This window comes from Conger conger, chromosome 8 (assembly GCF_963514075.1).
Source record: "Conger conger chromosome 8, fConCon1.1, whole genome shotgun sequence".
Classification (NCBI taxonomy): Eukaryota; Metazoa; Chordata; class Actinopteri; order Anguilliformes; family Congridae; genus Conger; species Conger conger.
Window position 1 is genome coordinate 45,840,376 of NC_083767.1, and position 26,267 is coordinate 45,866,642.

The following is a 26,267-nucleotide window of genomic DNA, read 5'->3' on the forward strand; positions in this document are numbered from 1 at the left end:
ACTGGAATTTCAGGGTCCAGGAGCAACATTCCCTGGTCAATGCAGAAAATTAATTCTGTTGTCTGGTCCTGCATTGTATAACTTGGTCCTATTAGGTGTGTAACGGTGTTATTCTTCCCCCTGCATTGTATATCCTGGTCCAGTCAGGTGTGTAACGGTGTTATTCTTCCCCCTGCATTGTATAACCTGGTCCTGTCAGGTGTGTAACAGTGTTGTTCCTCCCCCTGCATTGTATATCCTGGTCCTGTCAGGTGTGTAACGGTGTTATTCTTCCCCCTGCATTGTATATCCTTGTCCTGTCAGGTGTATAACCGTGTTATTCTTCCCCCTGCATTGTATATCCTGGTCCAGTCAGGTGTGTAACGGTGTTATTCGTCCCCCTGCATTGTATATCCTGGTCCAGTCCGGTGTGTAACGGTGTTATTCTTCCCCCTGCATTGTATATCCTGGTCCTGTCAGGTGTGTAACGGTGTTATTCTTCCCCCTGCAGTACCCTGTCCGAACCTGTACGCGCAGCTGAACGCCCTGCAGCTGGTGATGGACCCGCGCAGTCTGATCTGGCTGAACCAGTTTGTGCTGGACCTCAGACAGAGCCTGGAGCAGTTCATGGAGCTGTACAAGCTCAACGACTCACAGAAGCCCGACGAGCACGTGGACGTCAGGCTGGACGGCCTCATGCTAAAGGTGGGACTCCTGACTGGTGTCTCTTCTGTGGAGTGGGAGTGGGACCCCTGACCGGTGTCTCTTCTGTGGAGTGGGAGTGGGCCCCCCTTACTGGTGTCTCTTCTGTGGAGTAGGAGTGGGAACCCTGACTGGTGTCTCTCTTGTGGAGTGGGTGGGAGTGGGACTCCTGACTGGTGTTACTTCTGTGGACTAGGTGGGACCTTCAACTGGTGGGGCTTGTTGTATTTACTTGTCGAGTTGATTTTGTGTGTGTGTGTGTGTGTGTGTGTGTGTTCAGCTGGTGGTGCCCACAGACGATGAGCTCCCCGGCCCCCCGGACATGCCGCGCTCCGTGTCCATCCAGACGTCAGAGATGGTGGCGACTAACACCCGCCACCCCGCCGGCTGCACCCGCTCCTGCCTGGAGGCGCTGCTGCAGGAGTTCCACCAGGAGGCGCTGTTCTCCCAGCGCGGGCCCGAGTCCTTCCCCGTCCTGCACCCGGTCTTCCAGCGGCACGCCCACGAGCAGGACACACGGCTGCACGACGTGTACCGCGGCCTGCTGCCCCCCGCCCTGGGGACCCACGCCCTCCGCCCCCCGGCCGCCTCCGACCTCTGGGCCCTGCACTTCTCCCAGTTCTGGGTGGACTACGAGGGCATGAAGAGCGGGCGGGGGAGGCCCGTGCCCTGCGTGGACTCCTTCCCGCTCGCCATCTGGATCTGCCAGCCGGCGCGCTACGCCCAGCACCAGGAGCTCCTCCGGGGGGGCGTGAGCCGGGGCATCCCCCGCAGCGAGTCGGCCGAGACGGCCAGCCGTCTGCAGCGCAAGAGGCTGCTGAAGGAGTATTACAGCCGCGACTCCGCCCCGGGCCCCAACGGCCTCCGCAAGCCCCGCTCTCTGGACGGCATCCCCCCGGCCCCCGCCGCCCCGCCGGACCCCTCCTCGGGCCCCGGAGAGGCGGACGTGCAGGTGCTGGTGCACGTGCAGAAGCACCTGAGCGTGCAGGCCAGTCACCAGCAGTACGTGTTCCTCCTGCGGCTGCAGCAGTCGGTGAAGAGGCTCCAGCAGACGCTGCAGGAGGACACGGGGCAGGTGGGGGCGCGCAGGCAGGACCGCGAACGGGAACGCGAACGGGAAGGAGACCGGGCGCGGCCGTTCGGCATGTGCGTGGGGGTCCTCCTGAAGAGCGCGGAGGTGGCCCTGCTCCTCCGCCCCATCCCCCAGGGGGACGCCAGCCCCCAGGGCTCGGACCTGTCCCCCTCGGAGAGCGTGGGGGCTGCGCTGGGCGATGGGGGGGGCGGTACGGGGGGCGAGGGGGCGGGGGTAACACCACCCGTATCTGCGGACGAGCTGCTGTGCGGAGAAGAGGGCGGGGTTATCCCACCCGGTCCCGCCCCCCTCCTCCCCTCCCCCTCCCTCCCCGACGGGCTCGGCCACGCCTCCCTGGAGAAGTCTGAGGGGGAAGAGAGCGCGGGGGCGGGGCCTGGCGGGAGCTCGTCCTCGGAGGAGAAACAGGACTTTGGGGAAGGGGCGCCGGACGGGGTCCGTGAAGAGCAGGACAGTAGAACCGAGAAAGACCCCCCCACTGACCCTCTTACCAAAGACTTGAGCGACAGCAAAGACAAGCCCTCTGCAGCCAAGATGCCCCAGTCCATGTCCAGGTACAGCTTATACACAGCTCATGTTACGGTTACGCCTATGCTTATGTGCCATTCCAGTAAAACTTATTACAGTTTATCTGTTTATATAGCATTCCAATGTAAACCGTTAACACATCATTATCCAGCTAATGAAGGCTTCTATGCACACTGCGCTTTTACTTACAAGTAACCTGATTACCTGTGAGACACCTCGCACCTTGATCTTATTTGGTGATTGCATGCAATTCTCACCTTCTATAAGACAGGATCTAGTTAAGACCCTCATTTACACTCGCAGTAAGACTCAGCTCTACCTCACCTATGAAGTGGTCTTTTGACTCCGGAGTTAGCAGCAGGACTATAAGAGGGCGAAGGTTAGAGGTTTGGAGCTGAAGGTGGCTCTCTGCGTTTTTTTCACCCCAGGCTGGCTTGTTCTCCTCTCTCTCTTTAAAGGAAAGGAAGTTTGTCACTGGTATGTGAAACGCTGAGCCCCCCTAACAACAGGTCCACCTCCCTGTATTCCATTTCCAGCCTGTAAGCACAGCCAAGCCACGCGTGACCGTGTTGTTAGCTGTTAGCCGTTAGCTGTTAGCCACGGTGTAGCTGGACTGTGTTGTCGTGTCATTGTGGGTGTCGTTTCGTGTCAGACCGTGTGTAGGCTTGTCACAGTATGAACCGCCAAATTTCACAGGGTGTAGGGTAATGGTCTCCTTTCACTGTAATGTTCTACACACATGTGTAGCATACACACACACACTGTCTCTCCCCTGTGTCCCAGTGGACGTCTCCTGAAGGACAGGTCTCAGTCCAGCTTCTCGGTGTCCTACAAAAACATGAAGAAGAGCCCCTCCCTCCACTCCCTGGACAACATCTCCATCGACAGCTACCTGCTAGAGGACTGCGACACTTACAGCCTGCTGGAGAGAGGTAATGGACACACACACACACACGACACACACACACACACGCACGCACACATGTTTACACTTTTCCACTCAAGTCTCACACACCAACACATCGACCATGCCTGCCTCCCAGATAGTTTCAGTCAACCTATCATAAGGGAAATGTTTATTATGAGCATAAGCGACAACTCCTCGCCCCGGGTCGGCGTACACAATTATAGAATAGCAGCCAGGAGTGGGTGATTGTGAACCATTGTAAACGAGGAGACTTGATTAACAATACAACGGTCTGTTTCCTGGCTAGAGAGCTGGAACCTCACACCCCTCTATTGATTGTCAGACTGGTTGATTCAGGGAGACCAGACACTGACCTCCTTAAATCAAATTGACTTTTCTGTTTGCCGCCTCAGAAAACAATACATGAAGAGAGGTATTTAACGGCATTCAGTCTTGTTGATTGGGTTTAGTCTGAGTCCAAAGTGCTGTTCGTTTGCTTTGTCACTGCCGGTATTGAAATAAAAACCTTGTATGTTTTCATCAAGTTCAAGAGACTTGATCTATTGAACATGCATGCTTGCATCTGCACTCACACTCACACTCACACTCACACTCACACTCACACTCACACTCACACTCACACTCACACTCACACTCACACTCACACACACACATACACAAATGTGCGCAGGCATGTTCTTATTCTCTGAGATCACAGTTAAATGTACATAAAAGAACCTAAAAATGTCAGGGATGCTTTGGACCGCATAACTACTTCACATCAGTACCAGTACATGTGTTCCTTTTATTACAGGCTTTAAAACTGATTCCTCTGTTAGTTTACACAGGTACTGGAAGGAAGCTATGCTGGGATATGAAAAGTGCCACACACACACACACACACACACACACACACACAACACACAGAGACACACAAGTCTCATATAAAAATATATTTTTTAGGCAATGCCTTCTGGTTATTCACCACTAGGGGAAGGTAGAGCTCTATTATGTGTGGCAGAAAAAAAGCCGACCAGGTGGATTGTTAAATAATCATTTGTTGTCACTGTGCAGGGATTGTGTGGACATACCTTCTGGGTTATGACAACTTCCCGTGTGTATGTGACAGACTTGAGCAGGCTGTGGCGGTAGGGGCAGGGTGTGTTAATTAATGAGCGCAGAATCATTGCTCTGCTACTTTGCTGGGCCTTGGTTGCAAGCTGCCGTTGTGCTTGGAACGCTGCCGAATGCTAATAAGGGTGTGATAAGATAATGGTTTCTGTCGCAGATGGCGTCGGGGACGACCTCTCCGTTTCCGGATTCAAGGACGGGCAGAGCGATCAGAGCGGGCCTGATAGCGCAAACGAGGCTTTAGGACCCAACGCCGAGGGAGCGCCGTCACCCGACACCGTCAGCGCCGCCTCCCAGAGCATCGACGAGCCGGTCAAGGACCTGGTAATGACCTTCACCCTTTAACGCTGCTGCACCATGTGACACTCTATAGCTGAGTAATAACTGGTAATAACACTTACCCTTTAACGCTGCTGCACCATGTGACACTCTATAGCTGAGTAATAACTGGTAATAACACTTACCCTTTAACGCTGCTGCACCATGTGACACTCTATAGCTGAGTAATAACTGGTAATAACACTTGCCCTTTAACGCTGCTGCACCATGTGACACTCTATAGCTGAGTAATAACTGTTAATAACTAGTGATAACATTTACCCTTTGACTCTGCTGCTCCATGTGACGCATTATTACGGAGTAATCACTGTTAATAACATTTACCATTTAACACTGCTGCACCATAACGTGTATAACCAAGTAATAACTCATTAACTAGTAATAACATTTTCCCTTTAACACCATCACACCCTGTGCTCTATCGCAGCGTAAATACTGTTAATAACTGGTGGTAACCTTTACACTTTGACACGGTTGCACCCTATGATACCCTATAGCATATTAATTACTGGTTATAATTGGTAATAACCTTTTCCCTTTAACACTATTACACCCTGTATACACTATAGTGGAATTATAACCAGTTAATATCCTTTACCCTTTAACACGTTACACCCCATAGGACTTCATAACATAGTAATAACTGTGCATTACCAGCAATAGTGTGTATCCAGTAATAGCGTAACACTATTACATCCTGTAATGCTCTGAGGAATTACTGTTAATAACTGGTAATACCCTTCACCCTTTTGCTCCATAACATAATTTACTTATGGTAATGAGTGAAGGAATTAATTGGCGAACAGGCAGTGTTTACAGCTCGCCCGCTGTGTGTTCCCAGGTGTCGGTGCTGGTTCTGAAGGTCCACTCTGTGTGTGGAGCGCTGGAGGTCCAGGGAGAGAGTGCGGCTGTGTCGCTGCAGGTCGGTCAGGTGGTCCCGACCCAGCTGGGCAACGTCAGCGTACGGCAGTATCTCAGCACCCGCAGCCTGGGTAAGACACTCACCGTGTATGCAGTGTACTGTCCTATCAAATACACCAACCAATGCAGTACAGTGCTCTAGGAATCATAGCCTGGGTAAGACACTCACCCTGTATGCAGTGTACTGTCCTATCAAATACACCAACCAATACAGTACAGTGATCTAGGAATCATAGCCTGGGTAAGACACTCACCCTGTATGCAGTGTACTGTCCTATCAAATACAGTACAGTGCTTCAGGAAGTGCAGTCTGGGTAAGAATGTGGGGGGCGACATGGCTCAGGCAGTAAGAGCAGTCGTCTGGCAGTCGGAGGGTTGCCGGTTCGATCCCCCGCCCAGGCTGTGTCGAAGTGTCCCAGAGCAAGACGCCTAACCCCCAAATGCTCCTGACGAGCTGGTCGGCACCTTGCATGGCAGCCAGTCACCGTTAGTGTGTGAGTGTGTGTATGAATGGGTGAATGAGAAGCGTCAATTGTACAGCGCTTTGGATAAAGGCGCTATATAAATACCAACCATTTACCATTTACCAATCTAATGTGCTCACCATAACTCACTGTCTATGCAGTCGACTGCACACTCACATACACTCTCCAATACAGTACCGTGATTTAAGAAGTGCAGTCTGGGCAAGAGTCCGACTTGCTTGCTGTAACTCGTCATCATGTCAAATGCTCTGCCCAATCAAATGCACCCTCCAGTGCAGTGGTTTGGGAACTGCAGTCTGGGTCGGTACTCAGCTCTGTGCCCGTGCCCCTGGCAGTGCCACGGCTGCTTTCTGAGCTCTGGCTGAAGAAGCTGTGGGGAAGTTCTGAATGTCCATGGAAGAGGAGAGTTCCTCCCTCGTGTAGCTGTCGTGTTTCTCACATTCGCAGAAATCACGGAGTAAATTAGTGAACTTTGAGGAAGGGAAAACGAGTGGCGCCTCGAGCTAATATCCGAAGTGCGTGCGTAATTTCCCGCCGCTGACCCTGGGAGAGCGGCGATATGGACCCTAATGGAGCGTGCGGCTCTTCTGCCGGCCTCATTAACCACGGAGACCAGGGTCCCGCGTTGCTTCCAGGACCCATTTCACAGACCAGTGGGGACGGAAAATTCCGGAGTGTGAAACACTGCGCCCACCCCCCCCCCCCCCCCCTCCCCCCACCGCTCCTTCCAGTGTCTCACCCCTCCTCTGTTTCCCCCCCCCGCCTTTCTCCAAACACAATTTAATTAACAGCAGGCCCTTGGGTTCTGGAGACATCTATCACACGCCTTCGTCTGCCTCCATTTTGTGATTAATTCAGCCACCGGCGGAGCCGCAATCGCGTTCGGAACATGAAAGAAGTAATTAACCAATCTGTGTCTGAATTTGTACCTTTGACTCGCAGTAAGACATGCCCCCCCTGGAATCTCGCGACTCGGGTGCGATCGGAGGCTGTTAAAAGAGCAGGCGTGCGCACACGGGAGCGAGTCGCGTGGAGAGGCTTTATGGGGCCTGTGGGCTTCCGCTCTAAAGTCCCCCCCCCCCCCCGGACGTTAATTTCCCCTGCCTCAGCGCCCAGTCTTAAGCTGAAGAAGCAGGATTACAGTCCGTACAGTAGCCACGCAGTTCTGTGTCGGCTTCGGGGAAATACTGCGTAGGCGGAAGGTATTGAAGTGTGCTGGACTCCTACGACTGATGAACTGATTGCTCCTGCACTAAGTGCTTAAAGGTATAGTGCACAGTTTTTCGGTTCATTTTTTTTTGTGATGGCTTTTGATTGGCCGTGGCTGTTTTTGTGTCTGGTGGGGGACATTTTAGAGACAAGAATTGCGGACAACCTGCTGGCATCGCAGTGGCTGTTATAAAGGCATGAATTCGGGGTCTGGTTTCATTGGCTTTATTACTTGAAATATCCAGCTTGGCCAGTTTTATTTTTACTGCATAAAAGTGCGCAAAATGAGCATTGCGTGAAACCAGAAAATGTTTTTTTGTGTAAAACGGGCTGTAAACTCCTTATTGATCTGAATATAAAGCAAATGCAAGAGCCAATAATTCGGGCCACTCCGACATGGAGGTGACTCTTAAACGGCCTTTGTCAGCCTACTGGGAATCTGCAGTCTCTCTCTCTGTTGTCTGACTGCTTTCTGCCATAGAAGTGTCCGTGATCAGTGGTATAAGAACAGGTGAACTGGAGCCAGAAGCTTCACTGATCATGTGATCACATAGCAGGAGTCTAGAGTTAGCTGGATAACTGCTCAAAAAAACCCGGAACAGCTCTACTTTGGTTCCGGATATCAGGAGGTCCCGGGTGTTGCTCAGTGCGGTTATCCAGTGCTTCCTGACACAGGGCCCTGCTCTTTTGCTTCATTTCTCATTCCTGGGCCGGCTATACTCTGTACCATGCGTTTCAGCTCCTCACTCATATTCTGACATAGTAAAAGCAGAGATATGCTGGAATGTACTACTTGTTTTGGTACCCTCACTGTTGCTATGGTTATTCTGCACGACGGCACAGTGAATGTTGTCCCTATGGGTTTCCTCAGAGTACTCCAGTTTCCTCCCACAGACACACAGGTTAGGTTAACGGGAGAGTCTAAATTGCCTCTAGGTGTACTTCTGCCATTGTCCTTAACCAAGGCACTGGCCTCAGAACTGGAGTTGTTTCCCGGGCGCTGCACTGTGGCCGTCCACTATTCAGGGTGGGTCAAATGCACACGATGCATTTCATTGTCTTTTAAGGCAATGACTAAAAAGTCAAATGTATTCGCTCCCCTGTCCCGTAGGCGGAGCCCCCGGGGTGAGCACGGTGGGCGGTAAGGCGCGCCCGGAGGTGCAGGTGCGGCTGGAGACCGGGCCCCGGGCGGGGGCTCGCTCCCCCCTGGCAGCCCACAGCGGCTTCCTGCACTGCCAACTGCAGGACTTCCGCTCCAACTTCCTCATGTCCTCCCTGCGTAACCTGGGCCACTTCCTGCAGGACGACTCCGCCTCCAGCATCCTGCCCATGCAGATCGACATCCGGGACATGCACGTCAACCTGAAGGTGAGGAAACGCAAGCTAACGCTAAAACACATGCTAACGCACGCTCTCACCTGCACGTCCACCTGAAGGTGAGGAAACGCAAGCTAACGCTAAAACACATGCTAACGCACGCTCTCCCATGCACGTCAACCTGAAGGTGAGGAAGCGCAAGCTAACGCTAACGCACGTGCTAACACGCACTCACATGCACATCAACCTGAAGATGAGGAAATGCAAGCTAATGCTTACGCGTGCTAATGCACACGATCATATGCACGTTGACCTGAAGGTGAGGAAACGCAAGCTAATGCTAGCATACATGCTATTGCATGCTCTCATATGCATGTCAACCTGAAACTGTGGAAATGCAAGCTAATGCTAACACACATGCACACACCAGGTCTGATGCTAACACACATGCTCTTCCTCAGCATATTGCATGTATTACAGAGTACTCACCACCCTTTCTTCCACCCTATAGGATGACGGTCCCCGTGACAACCCTTCGGATGTGGAACCGACGCCCATCACTGTGCACATCGATAACTTGGTAATCTACCGGCAAGACGATGGGTCCTTTTCTATAGGAGGTGAGCCCCCTACCTCCAATCACACACATTACCTCCAACATCAGGGAGTGTGTCCCCCCAAAGTGTCCTTATATTGTCTCTCAAGCACAGTTTGGCCCTTATTGCTTGTGAAGACCCCTGATTGATTGTCTGACCCCTGGTCCAGCTGGTCTATGTCTTCAGCCCTGGCTCTTATAGATTCACCGTTTTGTTCTGGTCCATCTTTTGGTCTTGACCCCTCGCTTGTGTTATCTCTGTTTGACCATGCACCCCGGTCTTCTCTCTCTTTTGGACAGTTCCCCAAGCTCCGGCAGCAAGGCCTGAGGTAAGCAAGGACAGTGCAACCTCTGCTCCTGAAGTCCCTAAGGCGACCCCTGATATCTCCAGGGTGGCCCCAGACATGCCCAGGACGGAGAGTTGTGTGTCCCAGGCCACACAGACACCCGCCCAGCCACTCCCCAGCAAGACCCCGTCCCCCAAAGAGAAGGTGAGCCTTCATCATCCACTCTCTCAGTAGACACTTTTCCATGCCGTTGGTGATCTCTTCAGTATGAGCTGACCTATTACAAACTGTGAGTTTTAATTGGAGCCAAGCTGAAATCTCTGGCCTGCCCCAAGAATCATCTATTAATCAATTATGTATCATTCATAATTAACTGTCATTGGTTGTGGCCGTTCCTTTCTTCTGGTAGCTGTATGTTGTCATGAAAATGGCACCACGTGCAGCTGTGTCAGGAGGTGATGTTGATTGCATTAAAGAAGAGGCACAATGGATCTTTGCTGCGTCTTTTATGCAAAGATTTTTGCAATGCATTTAATCGGTTTTAATAACATGAAAAGCTAGAATGCCCACAGCGGGTATAATTAATATACAGCAAATTAAAGGGCACATAAATTAATGTCAACTTTTATATAAGCAACTGTCAAAAATAATCTTGTTTCATCTCGCACACAATGAGAGCTTGATTGCTTATGGATTTAAAATCATTGCATACAAGAAAATTATGTGTTTTGGATTAAAAGTTGCTTAGCTAGGCAGATCTTGGTTGTTTATGGTTACTCCAGCTGAATCACCCATCATGGTGCGAGTGACCCATTTTATTTGCCTGAGACCAGATATCAGAAGCTGCATTCACAGGTAACCCATAGATGACCACAAAATGTTTCTGTGTCTATATCTTCACACAATGTCTCCACTCCTTGATGCACTCTCAGTTAACCAACCATGGTCGGACAACTCTATGGTCACTCACTGATGGTACCATCTCTTTCATACACTAGTCCCTGACCATTTCCCTCCATCTCCCTGTGTTTGCTGCAGCTGCTCATAGAGGAGAACGAGTGTCTGAAACTGGAGCTCTCTAGAGCCAAAATGGCGCTGGCCGAGGCCCAAATGGAGAAGGACTCACTGGTGCACCGAATGAAGAGCCTGAAACTGACTCCCGGGGGCAGCAACTGATGGGCGGGAGGCTGAAACCTGAGTGCCGGGGGCAGCGGAGAGTGACGAGCCAGAGCCTCTGCGGTCCAGAGAGACCAGGAGGCCCTGCGGCCAACAGACACTCTGATAATCCGCCGCAGTTTGCCATGGTGCGGCCCTTACTGCTTTACAACATGGCCTCTCTGTGAAAAAGGACCTGTCAAAAGTGGCAGTAATATCTTTTCTTTCATTGAAGTGTGCGCACACACACACACACACACACACACACACACACACACACACACACACACACTCACACACTCTCCAAATTTATACATCTGTATGATGAGAGCTTTTTGATGCTGCCTAGTGGTGTGGAAGCTGCAGAATTTCCATCCAGGACTCTCGAGGGGGCGCCTGGGGGATATGTCTGGGGGTTTGGGTTTTGTGTGGGTTGGGGCGTGGACAGTGAATGTCTTAATTTCTTACAGCAGACTATTTGCACTGTACTATATATCGTGTATTTAATACATTTTTTTAAAGTATTTAGCTCTTAACAAATTGTGCATCACGTGTGAGTGAGTGTGAGAGCGCTGCTGTTGCGCTGGAATGTTCTGTAAGGAATTTGGAGTGCTAGGTTTTAGGCGGCGTATTTGAGTGTACGTTCAATCATATGTACTTACGACAGTTAGTTGCTTATTTTCATCCAAATTCAACCATATTGGATTAATCTGCTTTAGTTTCATTAATTTCATTGTACAATATACCCAGAATTCAGTCCGCATAGTTACCTGTGCTCATTTGTACATGGAAGATTACCCATCATCCCCACATCCTGGGCTGTCTGTTATTTTTCTAAGTGTACATAGACATAGATTTTTCAATGCAGCACATTTTTACCTGAGCTGCTGTAAATACAACCACCACAAAATCCCTCCACTTAGGAGAGGGAATACTGCAGTGTGCTACAAGTTCTCCAATGAGGAGAGAGCTCACTGGCTGCTTGCAGTGCTTCAATGAAGGGAGAGAACACTAGTGTCTCCACATTTATATATTTCTAGAAATATATACATGCTATATAGATTTTTCACAGAGCAATGTGGTGTGAATGTGTGCTGCTATTCCATGCTTTTTGTCTATATGTGGAACATAGTAGGATATATAATATACACACTTCACCTATGGAAATGCACACAGGACATCCGTTTTTTAAACCATTGTAAATCAAAGTAGTTGGGTTTGTTTTGGATTGTAATTTTTAGAAAGTCTCAAATGATAACACAAGTCTGCTTTATGGTCACCGTTACCCTGTACTTGAATGTAACTTCTGCCATCTTTGTGCTCCTGGAAGGGCACATACAGTAATGTAACAGGGCTCTACACGTTACATATCCCTGCTATAACCCGACAGTTTGTTCAGCTGATTTCCCTGTCATAGGATTTTGTAGTAAACCATTCAAGTATAGCAGGACACTTTAGCCCTGCTGTAATAGACTACTATCACCCTAGTCTAGCAAGAGACTGTGTTAAGTGGATCACCCTACTATAGCAAAACATTGTGTTCAGCAGATCGTCCTTGTTGAGAAAGATGCAGTGTTCAGTAGATCAGTCCGGTATAGCAGGACAGTTCAGTAGAAGATCACTAGGGTGCAGCATGACACTAGACTAAGTAGAGGATCACTCTGACACCTCAGAACACAATGCCCAGTTGAGGCAGTTCTCGGGGTCAGTTATGCAGTATTATCTACTCAGACTGTGAATTTATGAAGAGGAGTTCCTAATCTCCACTGGTGCTTACGTACACTAACTCCACGCATACAAGGGCGGAACTTTTCCTGATCTCCACCCTTAGCACAGTGACACGTGAACTGCTTGGTGTGACACAAGCACACACGTCCAACACTCAACCAAAAAAGCCATCAGGGCCGCTGTTATGATTCTCAGGGCCCGTGATAAACTTTGCTGTTTGGGGCAAAAATTGTCTCAATTTAGCTAGGTAGGGGGGCTCACCCTCCAGGCCCAGGGCCCAGGACATTACCGGTTGTTTCCCCCTGAAGGCAGCCCTGCAAGCCATACAAGTGTGACTGATCGTTTGAGCTGCCTGGCAGAGCTTGCCGGAATGCAAGTTGAGGATGCGATGCGTGGCACAGCTGTGTGTCGGTTTGATATACACGCGTGGGCGTCAGTGATTAATATCCGCAGAAGCGCCTGGGCGTGACTGTTATACGTAGGCGTCTACAGCCCTGAAGTGAGGGGTCTGTGATTGATGACCTTCTTAATATATGTGCTCCCGTCTGAATTAATAGCTTGGGTCCCGTTGATGGTTAGGGGTTTCTCGCCTCAAACCCAGTTTACCCTGTTACCCATGTCCAGGAGAAGGTGGCCCCCTTTTCAACAATATGAAGATACCCCCGTTCCATCTGGACCCCCCCCAAAGCCCAAGTGCCTCTGTAGGGCCCCTGTAGGGGGTAAGAGCCAATGTCTCCATTTCCCCTTTAATAGAGTCCAACTGAATGTCCAGCACGGATCTCCTAAGCCTGACTGGAGATGGTAGTGAAGGGAAAACACTTGATTGTACAAAGACACCTGGGTAGTTTGTCCTGCCCCTGTCCCCCGATTCTCTCTTCTGTAGTCTGACCTTTCCATTGGTTCTCTAGATCACCCCCCCTGTAAGTTTCCCCTTCCATTGGTCATTAAACCCATATACGCCCTGCCCGTTTTATCTTGGTTTCACATCCCTCTCCCTGAGCTCCTCCCCTTCATGGAGTTGTTTTGTGTCTTCTCTGAACCGTTGGGTGTTAATCCTGTAATTATGATGTAATATTTCTGTTAATGCTGCTGAAATACTGTACAATAAAAGGGTATTGAATAATACTGACCTCATTTATTAATGCTTCAAGATCTTGTCCAGAGCTTGTTTCAGTCTACCTCAGAATGGCATTAAGTTGGCAATACATACAGTACGTTTATATTTACATTGATGGAGCGTCTGCTTGGTGTTGATTTCTCCCAGCTTACCCCTGACACTCAGCTCACTGCATATATAATTCAGATTATATGGAACACGATGCACTATGCACTGGCACTGTGCCTTCTATGGGAGGTATTGCCAAGAGTGTAGGAATGCATAAGGTTGAGGTGGTATCAACACTATAACCAAATGACATGATACTCCACACCCAATATCATGGACATGAAATCGAAACTTGTTTTTGCCTTCAACTTGTCTGGTCTCCTATTTATCCTATTATGTGTAATTCAACCTTTCAATGCATTAGTTAAAATGTAATTTTATTTGCTTGGTTTCCCTCTTTGTCCAGATGTATTTGGTTCTCCGGTATGATCACATTTACTCTGGATTCTTTAAAATTAATTGTGTGACCTTTACTGAGGTTGAAATTATAATTACACCAAAGCACATAAATATCTAGATCTGGAATATGTTTCATGTTTACACATTTCAGAAAGGTGACACATGGAAATGCAATTACGCTGCATATTATAGTGTATATTAGTAATAGTATTATGTTTCGGATGAGCACATAATTTTAGGACATTTCTGTGGGGGGGGGGGGGGGGGGGGTTATTTGGTAAAACGCCTGTGACACCACAGTGACCTCTATGGTCAGGCACAAGCACTGCACCTCCATATCCGGGGTCACTCGGTCTGTCACGGTAAGGCCAAAGATGGAAATGTTTCAGCGTTCTCGCACTTTCTGCTGCGTCATAGTTCGCGAGTCACCCGCGTTACTGGACTGTAGCATCCTCAGTCTCGTCACCAAGTAGGATTTTCCTGGCAGGAGCTATTTTTATATAGCTTCCAGAAGTGAAAAATGTATTCAACTTGCACATTTCTAAAATGGTCAAAGTATAATCCATCTTTGTGAATAAAGCCAAACTATCTTCCGTTTGTTCCCTGCACTAAACTGCCTGCTGTCACTGGATTTTTGCCAAATAGGAGCACAGCTATGTAAACTCCCTGGGAAATTCATGTGCATCTTCACGGCTACTTTATTCCCACATACATCAAGTTGATCTCTCTGAATAACACGGTAGTCTAATCTAATAGTTATTTACTCACTTAATAGTTATTTACTTTCACCACGGCAAAGCTCTGGTGACTAACATCAGCTCTGCTTGGTGGTCATCATCTAGCTGAGATGTGCCCATAAACACAACCTCTAAGTCAAAGATTGAATGAATCAACACAAACCCCTCAAACGGGGTTTCCCCTGTATAAACCAAGTCGCACTCTATCTCGAAGTGTCAAGCTCTACGTAAATCAACACACGCTGATCCTGAAAGTGTCAGCCTCCATAAATCCACGCACACCACCTAATCTTATAGCCCATAAATAAACGCAGCATGGCAGAACCACACAAAAACCATGTCTGAATTGGTCTGCTTTTTCATTTTACTCTGTTATTCCAAATGCGTAACAAGATTGCCACATATTGGATCAGATTTGCATGGAGTCAACAAACACTGATAACAATAGTCCCACCATTACCTCAAAGACATGCCAAGCTTGTAGCTCCACTAAGTATAATGATGCAAGTTCTGCTTAATTTCACCACGTATAAAGTACTCAAAATTGACTAAGTAAATGAATCACAGTATCGCTGATCCTTTCTAATGAATCGTCTTATGAAATCCTACCAAATAAATGTGCAAATACGCAAAATAACGAAACCGACGAACAAAACGGTTTTTTATGCATCACAATTATTTCCTATCCAGTGTTAACAATAGGTTTCGCCTCTTGCTGGAGCTACAGTACCATTTGTATCCACGCCCAGGCTGAGTAGCTAGTGCTTTCCACCACCGTGCAGGCGGAAGCTGCTGCGCGTGTCGCTGTGGAAAGGGAAAGTGTAGGAGAGTGGAGCTTCGACTGGGAAACCTCGCAAAGCACACAGGCACCGTACGAGTGGAATGGAGAGTGTAGCCTACATCTGTGCATGCTCGTGTGTCTGTGTATGCGTGTGAGAGAGGTGTGGGTGACAGTCCCATAGAACAGCGTTTCCAGGCAACCGGCCCGACAGTCGGCTCGCGCTCCTTCAAGTCGAACTGCACAACACCGTGCGAAATCCGTTATTTGTATTTAGCCTACAGTATAGGCTGCTCTTCCTCTACTTCGCTCCACTGTGGACGAGCGGGATTCGTCTTCATCCAATCCTGCTTTCCAGAGCACCTCCGGTGGTGCTTTGCTTGCTCGAGAGGAGCGTCGTTTTGCTGTAACATGCTGTAAAATGAAATAATTTCGGTACAATGAGACAGTAAGGGGGTACCTAGCTCTTCCTGTGGCTCTACCCAACGGGGTTGGATATATTTTTTATTTCCCTTCGTTAGGATGGGGAAGGAGCAAGAGCTGCTGGAAGCGGCCCGAACCGGGAACGTAATCTTAGTGGAAAAATTACTTAGCGGTAAAAAAGGATTACTGGGCACGTCATCTGGATCCATACCGCTACCGAGTTTGCTGAGGTATGTAAACACACTTTTGTATTACTCTACTCTCACTTGTACAACACAACCGAAGGAAGCTCGACTGTAAACCTGGATTTTATTGTCACTGTTTTACGCGTAAATGATGCAGTAAGGTGAACTGCTCCAGAATCAATGCGGTTTTGAGCAATCTGCGGACTATATGTTGAAATACCGAAACGCATAGGCTACAGTGAATTTAGGTGAAGCCTACCTATGCGGGTAGTGATCTCCTCCGCCCGGGGAGGGGGTGCTTGTGGTTGAATGTTTTTGGTAACCTGGTGTTTAATTCGTCAGGACTCTGGAGTGCACTTATGCAACTTGTGATTTGTTGTTTTTTTTCTTCTTTTGCTATTGTCCTTCGACCTTCCAATCTGAATACTTGGGTCTAACTGTGAATTGCTTTATTGTTCATATGGAAGAGTGACTATGGTTATTTAAAAGGCTCGGAGGGTGGGGTTGTGCTTCAGATTATTAAATGAATAGAGTAGGCTATATATTGCCAAATTACAGTGTCAGTAGCTGTCAGATGTGTGCAATTATATTGTGCGCATCATAACGGATAATGCCATTATTCTTACTCATAGCCCGGTAAAACGGCGTGTGTCTTTCAAAACAGAGGAAATCTCTCTCGCTCTCTCTCTCTCGCTCTCTCTCTCTCTCTCTCTCTCTCTCTCTCACCCACCCATCCACACACACATACACACACGCACACACACACACACACACACACACACTCACCCCACCCCCCTCTTTCTCTATCTCTTGCTCTGTCTCTTTCTAAACTTTAGCCCTGGAGGAGTGATCAGGGTAGCCGTTGGTAAACCCCAGAGTAAAGAGGGAACCCATCTCCAGGCAGTTACGCCCCAGCCAGGTATACAGTACTATGTTAAGTCTTGAAGCATACAGTAGCTGTATGAGGAAAACACCGAAAGGACTGCTTCTGGAACACATTCTGTTCTGACAGCTGAAGTCTGCAGCAGGGCAGAGATGCGCGCTGAGAAAAGCACGGGGGAGGGGTATCTGCGAAAGGCATGCCTGTCTGCTTGCGTGTACGAGGGGCCGGAGTGAGAGGGAGGTGGAGGTAGCTTACAAGATGTCAGCCTCTTTCAGCGGTAGGCTCTGTGTGAAACCACGGGCATGCAGGACGTGTCACGTCCTTCCGCTTCAGCCTGTTCTGAAACGGCTTGGTCTGTGACTGTGGTCTGATAATGAGTGGCGCACTCAGTGCGGATGATGTGATGGTCATCACCTTTGTGGATGGACGGATGAAAGGCATTGACCTCCTAGCAGAGTAATAGCAGGAGCCATTGTGGGCACACTCATCGCTTAGCGCAGCTTAGTGCAGGGTTTTAAACCTTCTCTGATCCAGGGCTCAAGGACATCCAGGGGACCCCCATCATGAGCTAAAAAGGTTTTATCTTTTGAAATATGTTTCCAAATCTATAGTCATTGCATGTTAAGTCTAACCAGGGAACCCCTGCAGTACCTTCAAGAACCCCAGGACTCCATGGACCCCTTGTTGAAATCCAGGACTTAGTGTAATCACCCCATGTCCTTGTTTAACACATTCATGTTCATGTGCTCAATGCTGATGTGTGCATACACCGTGTTTCTATCATTTTGGACAATAATGTAGCTGTTTTCTTCAGGGATGTGTGTTCCTTGGTGTTGTGCATTCAAGAGTGAATCAAAGGCAGATTGTAAACTAACAGGAAAAGTAGCCCAGGTGTACTGGTCTGTGGAATTTGTATTTGACAGTACATTGACCATGAGTAATGAGAAATCAGCTCTCTCATATATTTTGAACTTGACTGGCAATGACTTAAAAATACCAGTTCTAGCACACCTGTGTCACAATATCATCCAATCACAGAGCTGAAGTGTGCGTGTGTGTGTGTGTGGGGGGGGGGAGGAATCAGTAACTAATGTCAACCCTGCAAAGAGATGAGCCTTCATTTAAGGCAGTTAGCAGATGCTCTTTTCTAGAGTGACTTGCGCACCTTATAATCTTTAAAAACAATCCATTATACTGCCGGATGTTTATTGAAATTGTTCAGGCTAAGTACTTTCCTGTACAACAGCATAGCCTCACCTGAGAATCAAACGTCCAGGCCACTTCCCTTACTGCTATGCTACACATCTAAGCCACATACCTTCTGATGTGTGAGTCAGCTTCACATGGGTGGGGTGGGGGGGGGGGGGGGGGGGGGGGGCTGAACGTTGTTAGTAATGTGTGGAGACTGGAGATGGTAATGAGGTGGCTCTTTCCACGTGGTGGATGTTCTGCTTTTGATTCAGTCTTCAGTAGAAGGCGGTCACACCAGTGCAGAGCTGGCCCTGTTGGCCTTTAATCCAGTAAGGAGAGAGAACACAGATGTCACGTCCTGTCCCAAACAAACAGGGGAGGGAGAGGGAGCACTGAGGTCTGGCTCTTTAGGGAGGTACAGTGTGTCAGTTTCTGTTTAATTTGGCTCACAGCAACAGAGGCAGACCTTGTAGTGTTTATTTTCCAATGAGCTCTGGTGCTTGTGTTGGACCTTCTAGCAGCTCTGCATGAGCTCTCTGCAGCTAAGGCCGTCACATCCCCTCACAAATGTGTCTGTGTATGTACGTTTATTTGTGTGTAGGAGGGGGTACATGACGTGTGTCTAGCTGTGAGTGATTCCAGGGGCCTGCATCAAAAAGCAGGATTATTGAGTTAGCTGGATAACTGCACTGAGTGACAGTTCTTTTTACTTCAGTCCATGTTTCAGATGTGAGAACGTTCCGGGTTTTACTCAGTGCAGTTATCCAGCTAACTCAGTAATCCTGCTTTGAGATACAAGCCTCTGCTCTCGGTGTGCAAAAAGCAAACCAGACTGCATCTTGTGTATTTAGGCTTCTTATGAAGTCACTTTTTTGTGTACCTGTAGTCCTTGTCTCTTTGTCTCAGTCTTTGTAGTCTTGCCTGTTGGTGCCATTTCTCAGACAGTATTCTGCTTTGATGTGCTGTCAAACGTCCAGAATGCCTGGATAAAGTCATTTGGTAGGCTAATCAGTAAACTAATCGTATTCTTGATAATACATTTTTTTCTCACACTAGCTTATTTTCTCATTTCTAGCACCAACAACAGAACCAAGGACTTAATTGCTTGTATTTGTTTTGTAAGTCATAGCAGTCATGACCTAAATGTTTCTGTTTGGGCTGTGTCTTTCCCTGACTGTTTATTATTCATAGGAAATTATGAAATGTCTAATAGCCTTTTTGATTTTCTATTTGTTATTGGAGCTGAATAATTCTGAATTCAATAGATAAATGATGCTTTAAGTAATTTCTTTGTGTGTGTGTGTTTGTGTGTGTGTGTTTACTTTTCCTGTAGTTCTAAATGAAAATGGCAATGCTCTTTTCTGATAATCTTTTATCTGCCTTGCCTGGAATGATCTAAAGTGCAGGCTAAGGGGAGTGAGGGGGTTGTGGTGGTTATGGGACTGTAATTGTCCCAACGTTGGCACCGATCGACCGCTGACTACCCGGGATTCAAACTCGTTACTTCCTGGCCGTAAATGCTTCAAAGCTCCGCGGCTGTATCCCTCGCCCAGAATGTGAGGATCAATCACCTGACCCAACCCCTCCGGTGTGTCTGCGACCAGGAGACCGGTCACCTCGTGCCAAGCCCCGATCGGCCGGCTGCAGCCTGATCGATGGGCCTGTCCGGGGCAGCACCGTCGGGCCCCGGGGATGTGATTAAGCACTCGCGCGCCGACCCCGTCTGACGGGCCCCCGATCGAACCCTGCACTCTGCTTACAGCCCCATTAGGGCCCCGTCCAAAATCCAGAGCGCCGCCTGCCAACTCTCGGCGCCGGAGTTAGAGCCAGGCTCCTCACCGGCAGAGTAATGAAGAGGAGTGTAAGGGCTGAGTAATCCTGATATTTAAAAGAGGGAGAGAGCTAGCGTGAAGTCCTGCGCACGCTGAAATTTTCGGGAGCTTACCCACTCCCTCGCTCCGACCGTCCTTCACGTTTCTCAACAATTTGCGGGACTCGTTATTCGGCGCTCGCTCTGCTATAGGAGTGTTTATTCGGTGTTAAATCAGTGTTAATGCAATATTAACTCTGTGCTATCCCGGTGTTAGCAGTTAGCAGAGAATGCGCTATGTGTTGGATGTGCTCGAGTGAGCTGATGACAGACAGTGAAAATGTGTGTGAGAGGTGGAGAGGGAGAGAGAGAGAGAGAGAGAGAGAGAGAGTGGGGGGGTATTGTGGCTCTTTATGGGACAAAAAAAAAATCTTTCAAAACAAGAAAAATCTGAATTGTTACGCCACAACAAAAACACCAACAACGTGAAACCTGGGCGCTGGTAATCTGAAAACCGAACGCAAACAGACTCAGTCCTCGTATACGTGGGTGCGTTGCCGCGTGTTTGTTTGTGTGTCTCTCTCCCAGAGAAGAGAGGGGGAGACAGTTTAACACCTCTCCGTCTTCCCTCTCCTCCCTCCTTCTCTGCGTGGCGATATCTCTCCAGCGGTTCTCTGTGTCGGCGTCTCTTTCCGGCAGATGTCCCATTATTCAGCGTCTCCCCGCCTCTCTCCCTCTCACGCTCCATCTGGAGTGCCTCTGACAGGGGATTGTCTGGGCCCAGACGGGGTCTCTATTCCAGGAACACCTGACACAACTCCAACAGGAAGTTGGAGCGGTTGGGGGGGGGGGGGGGGGGAGAGGGTTTTCATTAGAGGGTGACAGTCAACCCTTTTTTCCTCCCAGTTGACATTGAGTTTTGTGTTCGGTTGAATGCTCGCTATTAGGGGAAGTCTTAATGTGCTAAAATCTGCATATGCCGTGTGCCTGCCTTCATGTGTTGTGTGTTTTCAGCTGCAGTTTGCTCTGTGTGAGATGTCACATGTGCTTCAGACTGCAGCTGCACGCTCCCTCACTGTGATTATAACATATATAACATGGTGAGGGAATTTGAATGGGGTTTGGGGGGTATTTCAGCTAAGTCTCAGCAGCAGGATGTAGACTCTGGGATTTGGAGAGAGCTCTGCACCTGCTGGTTCACTCTGCCAGTAGAGCTTCAGGCCCGGGCCTGGTGTACACAATTCCCTCTCTCCCAGTTAACTTCCCTCTCTCGCAGTTCAGTTCCCTCTCTCCCAGTTAACTTCCCTCTCTCCCAGTTCAGTTCCCTCTCTCCCAGTTAACTTCCCTCTCTCCCAGTTCAGTTCCCCCTCTCCCAGTTAACTTCCCTCTCTCTCAGTTCAGTTCCCCCTCTCCCAGTTAACTTCCTTCTCTCCCAGTTCAGTTCCCTCACTCCCAGTTAACTTCCCTCTCTCCCAGTTCAGTTCCCTCTCTCCCAGTTCAGTTCCCTCTCTCCCAGTTAACTTCCCTCTGAACTGGGAGTGAGGGTATGCACATGACATATGCCCCTCATACAGATTTGCATACATTTCATGGAAATTAATTTGAAAAAAAGAAATAAAATACTATCGCCATACAGCAATCGCTGTAAGTTGCAATATAATTTGGCATCAGTGGTTTGAGAACGGCCCCACCTGCCACCCCAATATCTGGCCTCTGCGAGCGCGCTCTAGCCGGTCAGGGGTGGGGAATGTGGACGGCACTCTCTCCTGGAGGCAGTGGAGGTGCCTGGCACAGTTCTGCTGGAGAAAAACAAACAGGCAGTCAGTGAGCGTGGCTGCAGGGTCATGCAAGGCAGAGTGCAGGAATGCTCAGGCCGAGTCCGGTCTCTGCTGATCTGCCGGTCGAGCTGCTTCTTATGCACGCTGTCAGGGCTTAGCATTGAGCTGCCACATCACTTATGCACTTTATGAGCAGTTGTAAATGATCTGTGACATATATAAAAACACCTCTCCAAACAGTGTTACTTGCAGTACATTTATGCATACTGTAGAAGGAAGGCATAACCATATCTCTACTATACATACATACATACATACAGTATGTACTCCTTGTTAGACGGGAACACTGGAGTGGACAGGGCTTCTTAGCCCAAAAAATGGCGAGTCAGCTGACACGGTGACACAGCAAAAGGTGCTGTGGCGTCCCCAGGCTCGGTCTGAGATGTGAGTGTGTTTATGAGTGTATTCCTGGCCTGTCACACTGAGCTGTGATCTATGGCCCAGAGAGAGCTGAGGTAGGGGCTGCAGCGTGGTGGCTGGGTTATGATTTCTCTTTAATTGGTCTGCTAATTGATTTTCCATTTGTATATTTCTTGTTTCTGGGCAAGCCTGAGTGCGGAGCCGGAGAACAGGAAGTGAATTACCCTGACCGATCGGACTGATGGCCGCTAATGGAGATTGATAAGAGCTCATAGTGCGGTTTTCTGCAGCGCGACACGCCGTGAAGCCACCAGACTGTGACTGTACTCACAGACACACACACACACACACACACACACACACATACACACACACTGTTGCACACACATGCATACTCGCACGTACACACACACGGACGCACACATACACATTCACACACACACATTCACACACTCACACACAATGACGGACACATATACATTTACGCACACGCTTACACACACACACACACACACGCACACACGCTCTGCTGGGAACTCACTGAAGCTTCTCACTGCACAAACCCATCAGTGCTGAACAATTTCTCATCAGAAGAAATGAGCTCCTGACTCACTTGTTTTTACTGTAAGTGTTTTAATTTGACTGCCATTTCATGGACTTATACACCAAGGGGCAGGTCACTTCTCAAACCAAGGTTAACCTCAACCCCCCTCCCCACTGACCTCTTCCATCAACTGCAGGCTAGCAATGATGAAAAATGAGCTACATTAAATAAAATGATATATTCATAGTTTCTCAACTGCTCTAGAGATTGAGAAGAAGCCTAACGCACAAACTTTTTTTTGGACAATCGTTTTTATCGACACCAGCTCCAGCATTCCATGACCAGAGAATCGATGCGTTTCTGCTGCGTGAACCAATCTTTCACTCCTTTTAGTGTGAATTTGTCAGTATGAACCTCCAGCAGAAATGCAGGGTAGACTGACAGGGCTGCCAGTTTTAATCAGGATCATCCATAAGCAGCTGATTTCTTTTTACTCAAGTGTGTCCAATAGTGTAGATTATTCTACTTAGCATTAATGTGCACTGAATTTCACTTTGAGTCATTTTTACTGTAAGAAAGAGATTCTGTTTCACAAAATCATTTTTATTACACTTTCAGAGATCATAGATCGTTCTTAACTTTGTTATAACTTATTCTGAAGGGTGTGGTGGTAATGTTAGATAGACGCACATTAGACGCACATTAGACAACGTAATTGAGTAGAGTCAAATGCTAACGTGTGGTCTTAATTCATATCGCCATTCGGTACTGAACCTTAGTGCCCTGTTTGGAAATGGCCAGATAATGCATTGAACACAAATACTTTTTCTTCATGAAGCTTGCCAACGCTATTTGGAAGATATTCAGAAACTGAGATTAAAAAGTTGAAACAATGATTGTTGTGTGCAATAAAAGACGTTTGTAATGCATTTCTCAAAGCATTAACAGATGCATTCAGTAACAGGATTAACAGATAACCCCTCCCCTATCATCACCCCCCCCCCCCCCCCCAACTCACCAGTTCCGAATATAACACTACATTGCATTACATTTATTTCACGGATGATTTCATCCAAAGCGACGTACAATAAGTGCATACCAAAGGTCATAGTAGGTCAGATAAGGTACAATTCACATAAAGTATCAGTTGTCTGCAGCCATGAACATCGTATCTCTTTCACATGGGCTAAGTCAGTAGATATGGTATGTCAGGCTGGAAGCAACAAATGATACGATATGATTAATAAATACAGCACCAAGATGACTTCAATTTGAATGTAACAGTGCTAAATCAAGAGTGAGCAATAAAGATCAAGACAATGTGGTGCATAAGTGATACTAGATTAGGGTATTCCTGTGTTAGAGCTGGTTGAGGTACTTTTTGAAGAGATGCGTCTTCAGACTGTGGCAGGAACACTGTTGTTGGTTGAACAGATGTAGATACAGTATACACACAGATGTTGGTTGAACAGATGTAGATGCAGTCTACACACAGATGTTGTTGAACAGATATAGATGCAGTCTACACACACAGTGTTGGTTGAACAGATGTAGATACAGTATACACACGCAGTGTTGGTTGAACAGATGTAGATATAGTATACACACAGATGTTGGTTGAACAGTTGTAGATACAGTATACACACAGATGTTGGTTGAACAGTTGTAGATACAGTATACACACAGTGTTGGTTGAACAGATGTAGATACAGTATACACACACAGATGTTGGTTGAACAGTTGTAGATACAGTATACACACAGTGTTGGTTGAACAGATGTAGATATAGTATACACACAGTGCTGGTTGAACAGATGTAGATACAGTATACACACACAGTGTTGGTTGAACAGATGTAGATATAGTATACACACAGATGTTGGTTGAACAGATGTAGATACAGTATACACACAGATATTGGTTGAACAGATGTAGATACAGTATACACACAGTGTTGGTTGAACAGATGTAGATATAGTATACACAGCGTTGGTTGAACAGATGTAGATACAGTATACACACAGATGTTGGTTGAACAGATGTAGATACAGTATACACACAGTGTTGGTTGAACAGATGTAGATACAGTATACACACAGATGTTGGTTGAACAGATATAGATACAGTCTACACACAGCAGAGTTGCCTCTGCACACCCCAAATGCACCTATGAGTCATGCAGAGTCAATTAACAAGCGCTCATGCTCTGTCTGCCTCACCCAATCAGCAGCTTGAGCTGTTCAGCGGTTTGATGTGTAAACTAACACCACGGGGAGTACAGCTCTGGAGACAGAGTGAGGCCTGCAGCTCACCGATGTCGCCTGGAGGAGGAGCATCCGTCAGCATCAGCTGTCCGTCAACTGATTTCACGCGTTATGCTTTTAGGAGCCAGCGAGGGCTGTTCAGTGAGTTTCTGCGGAGATGTGGGTGTTTCTGGCTGAATGCTCCCGGTACGGTGAGTTAGCGGTTGATGTGTGAACAGCCCCGGCGGAAAAGGACAGGTCTTACTCGGAGATGACGACGCGAGGGGCGTGGCTTACGGGGCGGCAGGGGGCCTCTGCCCGCCAGGAGCCGTTCATGAGGTCGCCAGGTCTTCAGCGTGTTCTCACACGCCTGGCAGCCGCGATGGGGAGCTGTGCCTAATTTAATTTAATCTGTTGCCCGCCTCTCAGGTATGTTCATGTGGAGATACAGAGGGGTCAGGCATGTTCATGTGGAAATATAGAGGGGTCTGGTTTGTTCATGTGGAGATACAGAGGGGTCTGGTGTGTTTGTGTGGAGATATAGAGGGGTCTGTTATGTTTGTGTGGAAATATAGAGGGCTCAGGTATGTTTGTGTGGAAATATGGAGGGGCCTGGTATCTTCATGTGGAGATACAGAGGAACTTGTAAGGAAAAGTATAGAGTAATATGCTGAGTCAGCACCCTGAAAATAATACACAGGGTCACCCCCACTCCCCTCCTAGCAAGAGGCCCGCACATCTGATCCTCAGGCAGAGAGTCCCACTGAGCTGACAGACCATAATAAACAGGGCTGTGCCGTGTCCTTTGCAGCTTTACCCTGCAGAATGGAAAACAGGCTTGGGGTGAAGAGTCGGAATTTGGTTGTAGCGTTGGGCGATCCTTCAAAGCTGACATATAAGGTCAATGTCTGGATTGTACGAACAGTACCTTAACAGAAGAAATTTTTGCGAAAGGTTGTTTCCTTTTTTATTATAAGAAAAATCCCCCCCGGGCCACACTTTTTCCCCTTGGCTCCTGAATGGGGGACCTCAGTGCTCTGAGCTGCCTTTGGCTGGGACCAGAAATGGTGCTGGACTGTTAATGAGATTGTCAGCTGTACATTTTTCATCTAGTTAAACTCCGGCGGTGGAGACCTTTATGAGAAGATGCGTCTCGCGCTCAGTCCCAGTGGAGCCCAGCTCGTCAGGTAAGAGGGATTTCTGCTGAGGAGGTTTTCATAAGCACTGCGCTGGTAAAGCTGTAAACTGGGTCGGGCTTGTATCAGCTTTGTGTGAATCATAGAGTTTCTCTGGAGCATCCGAAAAGCAGTCTGTTCGACAAGCCTGTTTCTGATAGAG

General features: G+C 48.2%; 2 protein-coding genes across 6 annotated transcripts in view; both read left to right on the forward strand.

Moving 5' to 3' along the window:
• The window catches only part of bltp3b (bridge-like lipid transfer protein family member 3B), a 43,793-nt gene extending 30,297 nt beyond the window's left edge, over nucleotides 1-13,496 (forward strand). For all 4 annotated transcript variants that reach the window (XM_061252214.1, XM_061252216.1, XM_061252215.1 and 1 more), the window contains 9 exons: nucleotides 491-684; nucleotides 962-2,325; nucleotides 3,083-3,231; nucleotides 4,495-4,661; nucleotides 5,518-5,668; nucleotides 8,403-8,659; nucleotides 9,120-9,228; nucleotides 9,504-9,694; nucleotides 10,529-13,496. In XM_061252214.1, coding sequence (XP_061108198.1) covers nucleotides 491-684; nucleotides 962-2,325; nucleotides 3,083-3,231; nucleotides 4,495-4,661; nucleotides 5,518-5,668; nucleotides 8,403-8,659; nucleotides 9,120-9,228; nucleotides 9,504-9,694; nucleotides 10,529-10,666 — 2,720 coding nt within the window. In that variant the 3' untranslated portion in view covers nucleotides 10,667-13,496. The remainder of the gene's footprint in view (nucleotides 1-490; nucleotides 685-961; nucleotides 2,326-3,082; nucleotides 3,232-4,494; nucleotides 4,662-5,517; nucleotides 5,669-8,402; nucleotides 8,660-9,119; nucleotides 9,229-9,503; nucleotides 9,695-10,528) is intronic.
• Nucleotides 13,497-15,486: 1,990 nt separating this feature from the next.
• Nucleotides 15,487-26,267, forward strand: part of LOC133134706 (ankyrin repeat and sterile alpha motif domain-containing protein 1B-like) — a 183,405-nt gene continuing 172,624 nt past the window's right edge. For both annotated transcript variants that reach the window (XM_061251012.1, XM_061251013.1), the window contains exon 1: nucleotides 15,487-16,105. In XM_061251012.1, coding sequence (XP_061106996.1) covers nucleotides 15,975-16,105 — 131 coding nt within the window. In that variant the 5' untranslated portion in view covers nucleotides 15,487-15,974. The remainder of the gene's footprint in view (nucleotides 16,106-26,267) is intronic.